We start from the raw sequence: 16,254 nt of genomic DNA, 5'->3' as shown, positions 1-16,254 counted from the left end.
CCGGTGTCATTTAATACGGAGGATGGAAGCAAGCTGTGCTCCATGAAACATCAGTCTGGAGAACAGGCGCATTTATGTGGCGAAGAAAGCCAGCAAAAATTACAGTGGGAGGATTTAAAGCAGCAGGAGCATCCAGAGAGAAACCGAGAACCTGTTAGTGCTCACACTGGAGGTTCCCTCTGTGGTAGCGTTCCACAGAAAAGGGAATAAATCTTCAGAACAGTGTGAAAAGGAAAGAACAGTGTCTCCTTAAAGTTTTTTTTATAGACGCCTTCTGGAATTACCTTTGTGATCTTTAATGCTAACTTTACATATCTCATGCTGCTGTTGCTGAGTATTTTACCCAGCAGAGAACACTTCACTGTGTGTGTTTGTTCAGCACTCAGAATGTTCTGACAGCATCTGTGTGTGTGTGTGTGTGTGTGTTTCCAGCATGTGGGCTGTGACAACATCCTGGGCTCGGACGCCAGAGAGGACATATGCCGTGTGTGTGGAGGAGACGGCAGCACATGTGAGACCATTAAAGGCCTGTTCAATGACTCGCTACCCAGAGGAGGTCAGTGTTCACCAAGCACCAGCCTTCAGGAAACCATCACAAGAGCAAAAACAGCCAAACGGCACCGATTAGCCAAGACTAACTCTTCTCCCCGAGCACACACGTGATGTCATAACCATTTCCAAGCAGTGAGTTATAAGGCAGATTAGTGCGGTGCGCTGGCTGGAGCTCAGGACCGCCGCTCTGTTTCAGGCAGCCCCTATAAGGCCGTTTAGTCTGAAAAATACAGCATGCAGAAAGCGGCCATGCGTGGAAATCTCCTCTGAGCGGGGATGTGGAATGAAAGGAGTAAAAAGAGAGAGAGAAAGAGAGAGAGAGAGAGAGAGAGAGAGAGAGTACTCCTCCGATCCCCCTCAGACCGAGCGCTCCACACTCCTGCCAAACGCGACAAGTTTTTAATCGCTTTCCGCAACAGACGTCCCTGCTGAAGCGAGCGCAGAGTGCACAAGTCAGCGCTGTTTTTTTGGCACTGACTGCTGACACACGGCCAGAGCAGCACACTCTCCAAACTCTACATTTTTCATGGTTTTTTTTTTTTGTATGTGCTGTCACCCAGTGATAAAGCTTATGTTTTTGGTTAAGAAACAAGTTGTCAAAATAGAAGCAGTAACACAATATACATGAGTATTAATTGCATCATGCACTGAGGGAATGAATAAAGCATCTAATATCGCTCACGTGATGATGTGGATCAGAGTCCAAGAGCCATCTCTATAGCACGAGAACATTTTCTCCTTTTAAGGTATAGCTAGTAAATCGTCTGAAACCTTTGAGAGGGGAGAGAGGGCTTCTCCGGCCGTACATCCTTCTCTTATTATGGATTTTGCCTTCAGTGACTGAACTCATTCCCTCTGTTTCATCTCTCTCCGTATTTACAATAAAGAAAAGTTGCTTGAACATTATATCATAGCCAAGATATTCATCTTTACACCACGGCGCTGCTGAGTTCTGGATCCTGATTGGTCAGAAGGTGTTGATTAATTCTCTATAACAGCAGCTCTGACAGTAGCGCAGGTTTATATTAATGCGCTCGTTCTGATACGTTACCGTTTCTATAGTAACAGCTCATTCACAGGGACGTGTACAGCGACGCTCCACTGATAATAAACAGATTAAAAAACCTGTGTTTAACATTTTCCGTAAGGAGATGTTTATGTAATATTTATGGAAGGAGTCTCCAGTGTCAGTGCTTTGTAATAGTCAGAGGTGAAGCTGTAACTGTAAGTTTTCCGACGTCTTCAGGACAGAGGAGTTTACGCTTCTTTGCGATTTCTCGCTTACATGCGGAACAAGCTGCGATTATTTGTCTTATTAACTTGAAGAGAGAGAATAAAGAGAGGCTGGTGAGAGTTTATAGCTGCTATAACGTAAGCAACAACAGGAACTAACTTGTTTCACCAACATTAAATGTAACTATAAACAGATAAAAAAAATGATGTGACTTTTTTTTAATACATAAACAAAAATGTCATCATTGGCAAATTAGTACCCTGTAGATCAGCAACTCTTGAGGAACCCTTTTCTTTTAAGAGTGTATAGAAGGTTCTCAGAGGGTTCTTTTGTTTTCTTTCCATCAGAAAAGATTCCAAGTAGAGCTCCTTTTGTGTAGCTAGAACTTTTATCCACTGAAAGCTTAGACTCCATATCATCTGAGAAATAAAAGATCAGCCTGTTATGCTAAAGGGTTCTTCAGTTTGTCCCTCTAAGAGAACCCTTCAGGATGTTAGGTAGAACCCTAAATCAGAGTGTGGGACCGTTACCATCACCGTCTCTCAGCATGTTACTGTAACTTATTACTGTATTTAATCATTTTCTATATTATGACTTTAATAATGATACAGACTTTTCCTTTTCCAGGATATATGGAAGTTGTCCAGATTCCTAAAGGTTCCGTCCACATTGAGATCCGGGAAGTGGCCATGTCGAAGAACTACATCGGTGAGTGTTCTGTTGGCTTCTTTAAGTGCTGGTCATGAGCACATCTCTGCGTGGAGATGTCATTTCCTCAGACGCAGTTCGGCATTTAAGTAAGGAACAGAGGGTTCTGTGAAATGGTGTACACACACACACACACACACACACACACACACACACACACGCTGGCAGTCGCGCAGTTCTCTTGGCTCGTATCCTGCAGGTGTAAATGTAAATTTCTGTGACAGACAGCGTCTCTTCTCTTTCTCATGGCCTCAGGATGAATAGAGTCTTTCACTTCCACAGCCGGGTCTCTAATTAAAACAATCGACTCGGCGTCCAATTAAGCTGTTTGGAGGACAAACATTAATCCGGCCAAGTGTCTGACAGATTGTTGGGTTTGGTTCTGTGTGCGGGTGACGTCGGGGTTGGGACAGAGTGCACTCGTCTGTACAGACACTGAGGTTTATTAGAGAATGTGTAAGATGTGGTTTAAACACAAGCTCTGGACATTAATGCTTACGGCTAACAAACTGTTAGCCTGTCACTGTCTGTCCGTGTGGCCTGACATCAACACTGCACTGGAGTAAGATCATGTTCCCTTATAGGACAACATTAAACTCTGTTCTAATGATAACCAGTTTCATCTAAAATAACTGAAAGATCTTCATTTTGGGTTCTCTTTCAGAAAAAGTTTCAAGTAGAACCCTTTTTTTAGAAGCTAGAACCTTTATCCATTCATAGAAACTCGTTTTATAATCTTGTGTCTGATATCCTAAAGAGTTCTTCAGTTTGTCCCAGATGAACTCTTCAAGGTTTTATATAGAGAACACTACAACAGAGAACCCTTTGCCTTCTAAAGTAGGACACTAGTACCCACAAAACCTCTTACCCTTCTCTTGAGGAACCCTTTTTTCCCCCAAGAGTGTATACTAGCAAGGAATGCTTCAGTTTTTAGATCTAGGATTTCCTTAAAGGTTCTATGGTTTCTCTTTCAGAAACATTTCCAAGTAGAACCGTTATTCAAATAACCTTAGAGCCTTTATATATTCTTCAAAATAGCAGGGTCAGTATAGCATACTAAAGGGTTCTTCAGTTTATCCCTCTAAAGGAACCCTTATTCATCCAAATAGGACAGAACCATCCAAGCAGGACACTAGTACCCACTATACCCCTTAACCATCCATACAGAACCCCTTTTGTCCAAGAGTGTACACTACCAAAGATTTCCTCGTTTGTCTCTACAAAATGTTTTCTGTTTCAGAAAAGGTTCCAGGTGGAACTGCTTTTTGGAAGGTAGAACCGTTCTTTGATTTGCTTTGATTGTTCCTTGATAAGTCCCTCTGAACATTTAAGGGCTCAAGGTAAAAACCTACCACAGAGAATAGAACCCTTAACCATCGGAGTAGGACAATAGAACCCATTATAACTCTTGCATAGAACACTTAGAGGAACTCTTTCAGGAACTCTCCATCTAGCATCTTACAGTGTTCTTCAGTTTGTCTCTCTCGGGGTTCTCTAAAGGTTCTATGTAAAAACTTTATCCTTGTAGAAATGTAGAACCTCTCTGTAAAGCTTGAACCGTTAACCATCTAATGTTTTTTTCTATAAAAGTCCACGTCTGTAACCCAGTCTGAAGTTTCATCAACTCTGCTGTCATTTGCATGCTGGAACCTGATTGGCTGTTGTATTTAATGATGCAATAACACTTCCTGCCTGTCATTGGTTTAACACTAACTTGTGTTCTAAAGCTCTTCTGGTTTCTGGTCTGTTAAAATAACAGGCAAAACATCTGCAGTGATCGTTTTCATACTTTGTCCACTCTGTGGACTTAAATTAATGATCCTAAAATCATTTCATTATAAAAAATAATTTTTTAGAAAGTTAAAGGTGTGGTAAAGGAGCAGTGTAACACTCTGTAATAAAGTTGCAGCTGAAATATGACTGTAGCGCATCTCCAACTGTTCTATCTGTCATATTCCAGTCCAGCACCACTGATCAGTTAAAGTGCGTTCTCCTGTTCTTCCAGTTTTGCTTGCGTCAGCACTGAGAGGTTGTAAAACTATCGTAACTAAAAAAGATCTTCTTTTTAAATGGAGTGACAGGCACGGAACCAAAGTGAGTCCTAATACAGATGAGAGCGAGGAACTTCTGGAACGCTCGTCTGCAATTTAGCTCCATCTTAATCAGGACAGGAGTGAGTATCTGGAGATGTGTTTTGTTCCTGGAGACAGGACTTTTGCTTTGACGACGCTGCTGGAACACTTCTAGGGGGGTTTGTTCCAGACCTTCACCTGAGCATCTTTTTTTTCCTCAGTCTCTTTGTCATGCTTTCTTCATCTCTTTTGAAGGAAGTAGTGTTCAGGGCTGTGTAATGTAGCGATCCGTAACGCTGCCATCCTGCTGACGGCTGAGGAGCGCGCTGAGGATCTCACACTGAAATCACACACATCAGTACTCACACCTCACACATTACTGCAGACTTCAGTGCTATTCAGAACTTACGTAAGAGTTACGCAGATGGGGGCGGAGTTTGTCAGGGACGTGTCTCAGTTACACTCCATTCTGATCTTGAACTTAAGCGTGTGTTTCTTGCATGATCTCGGCTCGAGTGAAGTCCACGCCGCTGTCTGACAGTTTAATATAACCACGACATGTCACGCTGAAATGTATGTTCTGGCTGCAAATACATTCAAACTCACTACAGTATATCATTCAAGGACAATTTTAAATATAGAAATACGACAGAATTCATCGTTCGTCTTAATCAGAGACATGGCTTATCTGGAGGAGGGAATATTTTATGGGTAAAATGATGAATAAAGATAAAGTTTCTCTGTAAGAGTAGCAGATGAGCGCTCGGTCAGATTATCCTTCACAACACAAACACTGGCACGCGGATCTACATGCAGGTGATTTTAATAATCTGAATGTGGAGCTCAGAACTTAAGTAGCTGCATAACCCGACTCTGAATACCAGGAACTTTCCCAACGTAAATACTGATGTAACTTCTGGACTTCAGTTGCTGACTCTGAATACGACTCACTGTGTTTAGAGCATTGCTGCTGTTCAGTTCTTCAGGTGTTTATTTTATGTGAAACTAGAGACAGGCGGTGAAGTAAAGAGGCTCAGTTTGTCATTGCTGCATAAATTTGTAGAAAGAAATGCATCATTTTTTCCTCTCAGGTATATTGCTCACTCTGTGGGTTTGTACAGAGATCAGTTTTCACCCATCATCTTTCAGGGTTTCTGTGCTGAGTCTCACCACAGCCAATCAGAGCGTCATATAGTGTGAAGTGTAAAAACCACAGACACGGTTGGAGGACCAGCGTCTCGGAACTGTCTGGCTCGGTGGATTAACCTGCCGTCTTTCACTCTCACACAGCTTTAAAATCCGAGGGAAACGATTATTACATCAATGGAGCATGGACCATCGACTGGCCTCGCAAGTTCGACATTGCAGGAACGGCGTTCCACTACAAGAGACCGACGGATGAGGTGGAGTCTCTGGAGGCACTCGGGGCCACCACGGAGAACCTGGTCATTATGGTACGTAGTTTACAAAGTCATTCACAGGAAGCACGGAGAGTAACGCCGTCAGTAAGAATGCTTAAGGCAGGGATCTCAGACATGTTTACACCACAGCGCTGTCGAGCTCTGAGTCCTGAACAGAAGGTGTGGATGGTGAAGTTTTCTGTAAGGAGAAACGTGTTAATTTAACATGTATGGAAGGAGTCTCCAGTGTCAGCGCTTTGTAACAGTCAGAGGTGAAGCTTTAAGTAACTTTACGTTTTCTGACATCTTCAGAAATCTGTTTTTTTTATTATTAACTTCAAGAGAGAGAGAAAAGAGAGGCTGGTGAGGGAACGAGTGTTTATAGCTGCTATAACGTAAGTGACAATACTGTAGGAACGAACTCGTTTTCCAAACATTAAGGATAAAAAGTATGAATGGTTATTTATGTACACATTAATAAATCTTAACACCAGCCTCACTGGTGAATGAACACATTAACACAAATATACAGTGATGTGCATAAGAGCAAAGACGCTTTCAAAAATAATGAAATTAAACATTTCTACATAAAAAAAATGTACAATAATATTTGGTGTGAAAAAGCTTTGCTTTAAAAAAACACACCTGTAGTGTCAGGTACACAGGTTTTTCGGAGCATGGTGGAGAATCAGCTGCAGTTCTTCTGGAGACTCTTGTTTTTGTCTGTTGTTAATGTGTTGCTTTTTTTACTCACACACAAACATTTTTCTGTAATATTCGATATTTTTTTTGTTGGAAAAGAAGTGCTTGGAAATATCACATGGACTCAGTAATGCAGAAGTCATAAAATAAACATCTCTAACAACATTTGTACTAAAAAATAATAATAAAAAAGGCTATCTAAGACTTTTGCACTGTATTTATTAAGGAATTAGTTCTTATCAGTTATTGTGCAACATTTCTAATTAACGCTGGTGTTTTATTATTTTATTATTTGGCTTATTTTTAAAAAAAAAGTAGGGGGAAGCAGAATGTCTATAAAGGTAAAATAACAGTATTTCTGATCATCTGTACATTGTGTGTGTCATGCTCTGACTCTGCACACACACACACACACACACACACACACACACAGAGCACGTTTCAGTGTGTGTGTGTTGTATTTTTGTTGGTATTTCCAGCAATTCAGTCCAGACAAAAAATTCAGAGGAGTAGAACGTTTCAGCATGAAACACACACACACACACACAAATGTGCTCTGTGTGTGTGTGTGTGTGTGTGTTTGGCCAGACAGAGGTTTTCTGTGCACACACATATATAGCTGTTAAAACCACGAGCCAGAGTTCAAGTGAGGTTTGAGCACAGATGTGGACTTTATTTAGAGAGAGAGCCAGACAATTTCAAACAGAGAGCGTTTAAAACACCTCCTCACTCCGCCCTGTGTGTGTGTGTGTGTGTGTGTGTGTGTGTTTAGCCAGTAAACTTCTACACACACACACACACACACACGTTCCTTAAGCCTGTGGTTTCCAAAGTGACACAGAGCAGATTTTATTATTCTGTATATATTTTATATTCTATAAGTTTTATAATCCTACATTATGGTGGTGACGATCATTATCAACTACTCAGAGTTATTACAGTTCTTATTAAGCTTTATTGACTAATTTTGGGTTTTATCTGAAGCTCATTAACTAGAACAAGTATTAATAATGTCATCTTAAAAAGAACAGCCATAAAAATGATTTTTATAATAAGGAATGTTTTGAATTGACACTTTAACTGAGTCACTGCTTAAATGAAAGTAATAAACACTGAGTGTGTGTCGTTCTGTTACAGTACAATACTGAGTGACGGAGTGGTGCGATGAAGCAGAGTTACTCTCACACCCCAAGTGTTTTATTCCTCTTATACCACAGCACTTAGGCAATGATTAAAAATTGCAATTTATTAAAGAACAACTTGCCATAATATTTACCCGTTTATAGTTACATTTAATGTTCATAGAGCAAGTTGTCACTTACGTTACAGCAGCTATAAACACTCGTTCCCTCACCAGCCTCTCTTTATTCTCTAAGAATAAGAAAATAATAAGTGTAAACTCCTCTGTCCTGAAGACGTCGGAAAACTTAACGTTACAGCTTTACCTCTGACTGTTACAAAGCGCTGACACTGGAGACTCCTTCCATACATGTTACATAAACATGTTTCTCCTTACAGAAAATTTCACTATTACTACAGAAACAATAACGGATCAGAGCGAGTGCATTAATATAAACCTGTGATTTGCAGCTTCACTACAGTCAGAGCTGCTGTTATAGAAAACTAATCAATACCTTGGGCAGCGCTGTGGTGTACTGCGAGTCAATGCAGTAAATAATGTTAGATTAGGGAAGTGTAATGTGTTACAGCTGATCTCAGACCTGTGGTGATACACACTCTGTGTGCAGGTGCTACTGCAGGAACAGAATCCAGGTATCAGGTACAAGTTTAACGTTCCCATCCAGCGCACGGGCAGCGGGGACAACGACGTGGGCTTCACCTGGCACCACCTGCCCTGGTCTGAGTGCTCAGCCACCTGCGCAGGAGGTGAGAAACACACACACACACACACACACACACACACACACATGCACGCAGGTGCAATGCTCACCTGTACAGCTGCAGGTAGAAATCAGAAACCCTGAGAACTTTATTAAACCACCTGGAGAATCGTATAGTTGTAGGTGCTTCTCTTATTTGTTGTTCACCTCTTAAACTCTTCCACATTTTGTAATGTAGCAACGTGGAAAATTGTAAATAATTTTGCAAACTATATTGATTTGAATTTTTTTGTCCATTTCAGTTCCAGGTTCTAAAACTGCAAAATGTGGAAAAGTCCAAAGGGTGGTGGGGGGGTGTGAATACTTATGCATAGCACAGTAGTTATGATATGAACTTCAGATATGATATTTCTCCTCTGCTATCTCTGCTATCGTCTGAATTCATGGCCCAGTCCGAGGCCTGCCTCTGATTTGCAGTTCTGAACGCCAGAACCACACATTAATGTGAGCTCTCACCTCAAACACAACCAGACTGTGCTCAGCCTCGCCAAACGCAAATGGCTTCCTTACAACAACAAATAGTTTTCCTTCTCTGCGCTTTTTTTCCCCTCTCAAGCTGCGGCCACTGAAAACATTCAGAGTGCTTGCGATACGCGGCCGAAAAAATGCAAACGCCGCAGACTGGACTGCAGTAAGAGGGTGGGGGCGGAGTGGTGTGGGTGTGGGTGTGGGTGGGGAGAGGGATTTCGACCACCACGGAGTGCACACGCAGTGCGCCTTGAACTCCACCTCATTTACGCTAATCTGAAAATCCCCCCGAGCAACACTTATGTCATTTGCGAGATGTTTTGTTGTTAACGTTCCTCCTTGGCAGACTCGAAGCCCTTCGTCTGGCGAATTCCACCGCGAGGATTTAAACCCTGTTGCCTTTCTTGATGTTAAAAGCTATAAAGTGTTGGAATAGTCTTTTAAGACACTACATCACATTTGCACCAGTCCAGATGCTTGGCTTGAGTTTTGCCTGTTTTTCACGCCGCTGTTTCATTGTTGCGAGTCCAATAACAGGTTTATTTAGAGAAGCCTTATTTAGAACGATACTCACAATAGTGCTAGATTGTAAACCAATGTCGAGGTAAATCTTTTTTATTGCGTGATGGTGCAGGGGCACAGAAAGAAGCGCATTCAGCTCGAGCTGAAAACGACACGGTCCAAACCCTGACTTGCATTATTATTTTACATGATTTCAGCATCACTGTGAGTAAGCATCAGACATAACAAGCTCTCACAGCTTAGCGGACCGCCTTTTCAATTTCTCAAAATAATGGGTTCCCCCGACAGGGCTGATAGAATAAAAATGTGTGTATGGAGGGGTAGAATATTCTCTCTCTCACACACATGGTGGCCTTGCAGGCTGGCCAGGCTTGGCATTCACCAGGTTTAACTTCAGCTTTTCATATTTTTTTTCCTCTGGAGGCCCCGTACGGAGCAGCACCGATGGCTTCGTCTGCTGAGCACACAGTGCAGTGCTGGCTCCGACTCTCACCGCACTAATCTCGCAATCAAGAGCCAAAGAAAAGAAGGGCTTCTCTGTAAAAGTCATTCAGCAAGACACTCACTTAAAAACTGAGGCATTTACACACCTAGAAATACCGCTGAGGGGAACATTATCCAGCTCCCGGCCTTCTCTGGGCACCGAGCGCTCTGTCAGCGAGCGGCCCTCTGGAGGAAGCGGCTTGTTTTTAGCGCGTGCACGCTGACCGCACAGCCACATGACACTTCAGGGAGTAGTATCAGAGACAGACTTCTGAGAGAAAATCGCAGAAATGATGTGAATTTTCACTGTGTTCACAGGCTCGCAGAAACAGGAGGTGGTTTGCAAAAGGCTGGACGACAGCTCGGTGGTCCAGAACAGCTACTGCGATCCTGACGGAAAACCACCGGAGAACCAGAGGCCCTGTAACACGGAACCGTGTCCACCTGAGTGAGTACAGGAGTTACCATAAACAAGATTCATCCTCTGCTCATTTAGGAGGCCTGCTGTTATCGCGTGCTGGTTACACTCAAAACTTCATCTCGGGTTTCCAGATTCAGCAAAACACCACAATTCCTAAAAAATAATAACGATTATAATAATAGCCATTCCATCTTGTGATATCTTGTGATTTGTCCTCATTGCAGAGTTCAGAACCATTCATACCTCACCTGCTTTTGCAGAAAACACTCAAACCCCAAACACAACATGATTTATTTCTTCATTTGTGAACTATTTAGGATATAAACCCATGCCAAAAGAAGAAAAGGAAAAAAGCCTCTGCATCAGACATGGAGGAGAAAAGTGTAAAAAGTGCCCACCTGTGTTTAATTGCATCAGAAATCAAGTTTATGAAGTCTCGAGGGACAGTATCCATAATGCACGAGGCCAAAACCTTACACTTCCCTTCTCCTGCCAATGGGCCGTGCAGTCAATCAGAGCTCAGTCAGCTGTGCAGAGTCTCAGTTGAGGGAAAAAGAATATGGGATGAAATGGTTTTTGGTCTTTCAGCTGCGGCTCTGTGCCAGTGGAGGTAGAACTGAACCTGAACTGAAAGATAGACATCACTCATAACACCATCACAAACCTGTTCCCAGCTCCACCAGCCCCCGCGTTCCTCAGAGAACCTCAGAGAACCTCCACATGCCTGACAGCTCTGTGTTATTGTCCTGATCTCTTTCTAACCTTCTCACTAATGACGAGGTTTGATGGTTAATTTGCTTATATCATGAGCACGTCATGAAAAACTGAATTCCGTATTAATGCACCAGGATTTAAACCAGTAAAGCTGCTACACTAAACTCATTCTTCTGTCCACAGAATACAGTAATGTTTGGATTTGATCAGGGTTTTTGTCATTCTTTTTATAAAAGCCACTCAGAGGTGTGTGTTACAGTCATTTTCACGTCATGTGTAATAGACTCACTTTAAGGCACGTCCTCGAGTGGCTTATTGCTTTAATTTGCACTTTTATAACTAATAAATTTCACACTATTGACCAAGATGATTTATTGGACTTGATTAGACACACAAGTTCATGCCTGGTTTAGATCTTATTTGCTAGACCATTATCAGTTTGTTAGCGTTAATGGAGATTCTTCAGATCCTAAAAAATTCAGTACAGTGTCCCACAGGGTTCGGGATTAGGCCCACTATTATCCTCCTCTTATATCCAGACACTCGGACATTTCATTCCCCAAAATAACGCTGAATTTCAGTTCTACGCTGATGAGACACGATTACATTAATCAGTTCGATCAGCTCTGGAAGGTCAGTTTATAAACATTTAGGATTATTCCAGGACTGAGCTTTACTACACTCTTAGAAAATAAACACTTCTTTGGTTTGTCCATCTGGAGGAACCTTTAAAGACTCCTTGGAGAAAATGGAGGGTTTTCACTTTAAAATTAAATCTCTACCATCCAACCGCCTTTAAAAAAAAAATAAATAAAAAAAATAGTAAAGTTGTCGATATGATCTGTGTAAGTAACACGTTTTGGTGTAGAAATAAGAGAGATGGTGTGTGCTCCAGGTGGTTTATCGGCGACTGGTCAGACTGCAGTAAGTCGTGTGACGGAGGGACGCGGATGCGCACGGTTCTCTGCATCCGCAAAATCGGCCCTGCAGACGAGGAGAACCTGGAGGACGTTCACTGCCTGACACATCGACCAATCGAGCGCGAGAGCTGCAACAATCAGTCCTGTCCTCCACAGTGGGTTCCTCTGGATTGGTCTGAGGTGAGAGCATCACGCAGGTTCTACTCCGGGTTGGAGAACTACAGCCACTTCTGAGAGATTAAACATGTCTAGATCATCATTAGGGGATTAGTTATAGACTTAGTTAAGATGATTGAGATTACAGTTCAAGCTTCTGAGCTTCTTCTGGTTTGTCAGGACAGAGGTTTCTCTACAGCGTCTAGCGTAGGAATGAAACTGAATATGAATACGTTATATGAACAGATACTCTCTACTGAATGAATACAAACACAGATATGAATAGGAGGTGCACTTTTTTTTCATGTTGAGATTAATGAACCTGAAATGTACGAGTCTTTCAAGTCTTTCTCATGCTCAGTCTGAGAAAGTGAACAGTGGTGCGCACGCATTTCTGCCCACGCAGTCCACACACTCTCCAAAGGACAACACATCTCTACTGGAATCTCCAAAAAATAATCGCTTCAGTTATTTTTAAAAATATGAACTTGTAGTTTTGCTGCACGTGAAGAACATTCTCTTTCCTGTGAAGATAAGATGCCAGGAAGGGAAGATAGGAAAGGAAACGAGTTCAAATACTCCGTCACTTATGATCATACAGAAAAGAGGAAGACATCATTCGAAACTGTAAAGGGTTTACTTTTAAATGTGTCCACTCACAATAAAAACAAAATGTTGTGCTTTTCTAAAATACAGAAACCAAACCGGATGCGCTTTCCTCTGTGTCCATCTCCGTGGACTTTTATCTGGAGCGCGTCACAAAAATGAAGCGAAACTCAGCATGTAATTGTGGCACAGAGATGAGAAATCTGTGTATAGAAACCGTGAAACGTCTACTTTCAAATCCAAGACAAATATTAAATCAACGCACTGTTTTATGTGAATGAATGAACAGGATGGTTTTCACAACGTGTTGTAGCAAACACTCTGGTCTACATAATCCAGTACTCAGAAGCAGAAATTGTAGCAGAAATTGTGCTGAATGTAGTGTAATGAGAGTTTTGCCATTAATATGCTATAAGGAACTGAAATAAGAATAAATGTCAAAACATCTCCAGGATCCAAAAACATGCCTCAGACTCCTAAGGGTTAAAGAAACGAGAAGCACTCTAGTGGAAAACTTCATTTGGGAAATGAGGAACCAGAAATTAGAGATGTGATATAAAACATGCAGGACTTTACCCAGCGCTGATTCTGTAGTGTGATGCTTCTGGAAGCCAGACTGCGTCTCTCTGAGTGAAGACACGACTGTAGTGAATGAATCAGACGTGTTTAACAGCTACAGAGATGCTCGTGGACCTCCTGGACTGCACACGCCTCAATCAGAACCCCGAGACTTTAAATGTTATGGTTGTAAAAAGAGTATTGTTGAATAACGTTGTCTGTGTGTGTGTGTGTGTGTGTGTGTGTGTGTGTAGTGCACTCCGAAGTGTGGCCACGGCTTTAAACACCGCATCGTGTTGTGTAAGAGCAGTGATCTGACTAAAACGTTCCCACCAGCGCTGTGTTCAGAGCTGATCAAACCCCCGGTGAGGATGCGCTGCAGTCTGGGCCGCTGTCCACCTCCACGCTGGATTCCCGGAGAGTGGGGACAGGTACGCACACGGCGTTACACTAATCCCCATCAGCAAACCCACACCTGTCTCTCTGTCTGTGCGTCTGTGCGTGTGAGAGAGAAAGAAAGAGAGAGAGAGTGTGTGTCTTTGTGTGCATGTCTATCAATCTTTCTATCTGTGTCTGAAACACTCAAGTCTCAAAATGCTTTTTTTTTTAAATAAAATATTAATGTTTACTTAAACGTATATATACGTATATAATAAACGTAGAGGTTATATATTAGTGTAGAGGTTTTTTCCTCCATTTCTGGCAGAATTATCCCAAAGTTTTAATTTATTTTTCAAGATTTAGAGGTTTGTTGAAATGGAACTTTTTTTAATCTTAAAATAAATTCATATTTACATTTGACATTAATGACATTTACTACAATAATGACGTTTTCTTGCAGTGGCCTTGTACGTTAAATGAGAATCATCGAATTATGTCAAATTTTAAATTTAAATTTTCTTAACATATTACACAGGAACTTTGGTTTTCCTATCAGGGCAACTGCACAAAAGTTAACGAGGGTTTTAAAAAATTGGTCAGTAAGCGCTGCCTCATGAGACGGTCAGTGAAACGTCTGCTGCCAGAAACAGAAGAAAACTTATTGATCATACAATGTTTTTTACTTGTAGCTGGCAGAATCGAGTTTCCGTACTGTATCCTGCACTACGTTTTCTACCCTAGTTTTATTTTAACTGAATATATATAATAATTTGTGAGGCTGGTGTACAAGAACGTGATATTAATACAGTTCAGTGTGTGTGTAGAAGAGACGTGAGCTCCAGCTGAGCTCCTGCGTAAGAGAACGTGTGTTTTAGTGAGCGGTCAGCAGAATTTACACTCGGATGATAAACTGAGGGCTTTAGAGAGGCAGTGACGTGCGACCGTGAGACAGAGAGAGAGAGTTAGATCTGACCGATGGTCATAGCGTCGTTGTGAATGTTTGAACTTTATCTCCGCTGAAGACGAGGCTTGCGTCAGGGCCAAGAACATGACGAGAAAGAAAGTGCACTTTGATTAGTGACTGTTTCTCAGATCTGCAGCTCAGGACATGTTCTCCGCAGCACTACAGACCTAAAGCTGCTTCTCTAGTTCAGAAACATTTCAATCCCGTGCCCTAAAAAAGTGCTCTTCTGGGTTTTTTTTTAAACCAAAAACTTGTAAAAGATTTTATTGGCAAAACTGATGATAAAAACAATAACAGTATAAAAGTATTCAGGCTTGTATTATAAGTTTGAATTTTCCAGCAAATCTGCATCGGTGCCAGACACGAGGTCAAACTTCAGATACAGTTCATTTAAGGAACTTTTAAAAAGAAAGAAAGAAAGAAAGAGAAAGAAAAAGCTTTGCAGATTTGGAAAGGTTTTGTTTTCATGTGGATTATTTGAGTGATTTTAAAGAAACTCGGGCAGGGCTTCAGCAGCTCATGTTGTCTAGAAATGTAGACCTGACCAGTTTAATAAGTGTAATCAATACTGCCAGTTACGTTTACATTCAGCCACACCCACAAAACTCCATAAAAGGCAAAGAGCTGAAAATGACAAAATGGCGACTAAACAGAAAAAGAGCCTCCTAAGTGCAGCCTGCACTAAATCTTCCAGTAACGCAGCTCAGCCACCGCAGTTACCAAAGACGCACAGTAACCTTTATAGGGCGCCATTACTTTTGTCCTTATTGGATGGCTAGTCTTATTTGTCTTAATTTATGGATTTGTTTTGGAATCACTTTCTTTCAAGGCATTAATGTTGATTAAACTGAAATAAAGAAGTGATTTAAACGTGTTGGTGTAATCCGTACATAAACTCACAGGAACTCAGTGATAATTACACGTTTTGAAGCCGATCATTCGAGGTTCACGTTAGCGAGTCTCCTTATAGGCAACATTTACACAAACTCAGGAGTGAAGTGTAAGGATACAAAAGTCTTTCCAAACGAACTGGATTTTCATGAACACCACGGTCCTTATGTAAACGCTCCTGCGAGTGATCTCTGAATAAATTTGTTCGTATCCAGAGCACTTATGATTTGGCGTCGTGCCCGATGAGCGGATTACGGCCCGGATGGGAGGACAGCGATGGTCTAAATGTAGACAATATCCAGAAAAGTTTCAGGATCCTCCTCTAGAACAACAAGCCATAATTCTCTTTAATTAACAGGAAGAGCTCTGACCGGAGCGCCGCAGGCTGAAAGGTGATTGGTTTAAAGCCGCCTGTGACTCAGCTGTGAATTCAGAAGGAACGATCCGGGAGCGTCACAGGCTGCTGGAAACTCATTTGAGGTTACTAGAAGTCCTGCCGAGATCCTGGAGCTGCCATCACGTCTTTCTGCTCTCTCTCACGCACGTACACACACCGAGCCAATCGCAGAACGTCAGCGCTTCTGAAGCACGGCGCTCATTA

General features: G+C 41.8%; 1 protein-coding gene across 1 annotated transcript in view; it reads left to right on the top strand.

Annotated features, from left to right (window-relative positions):
- Positions 1-16,254, top strand: part of adamts6 (ADAM metallopeptidase with thrombospondin type 1 motif, 6) — an 80,051-nt gene that overhangs the window by 55,020 nt on the left and 8,777 nt on the right. Inside the window, exons 17-23 of the mRNA XM_034312579.2 lie at positions 433-556; positions 2,414-2,494; positions 5,857-6,020; positions 8,417-8,555; positions 10,361-10,490; positions 12,073-12,277; positions 13,672-13,848. Coding sequence (XP_034168470.2) covers positions 433-556; positions 2,414-2,494; positions 5,857-6,020; positions 8,417-8,555; positions 10,361-10,490; positions 12,073-12,277; positions 13,672-13,848 — 1,020 coding nt within the window. The remainder of the gene's footprint in view (positions 1-432; positions 557-2,413; positions 2,495-5,856; positions 6,021-8,416; positions 8,556-10,360; positions 10,491-12,072; positions 12,278-13,671; positions 13,849-16,254) is intronic.

The sequence above is a fragment of the Pangasianodon hypophthalmus genome, chromosome 17 (genome assembly GCF_027358585.1).
Source record: "Pangasianodon hypophthalmus isolate fPanHyp1 chromosome 17, fPanHyp1.pri, whole genome shotgun sequence".
Taxonomy (NCBI): Eukaryota; Metazoa; Chordata; class Actinopteri; order Siluriformes; family Pangasiidae; genus Pangasianodon; species Pangasianodon hypophthalmus.
Note: the sequence above shows the minus strand (reverse complement) of the source record. Positions and strands in the feature narration are given on the sequence as shown.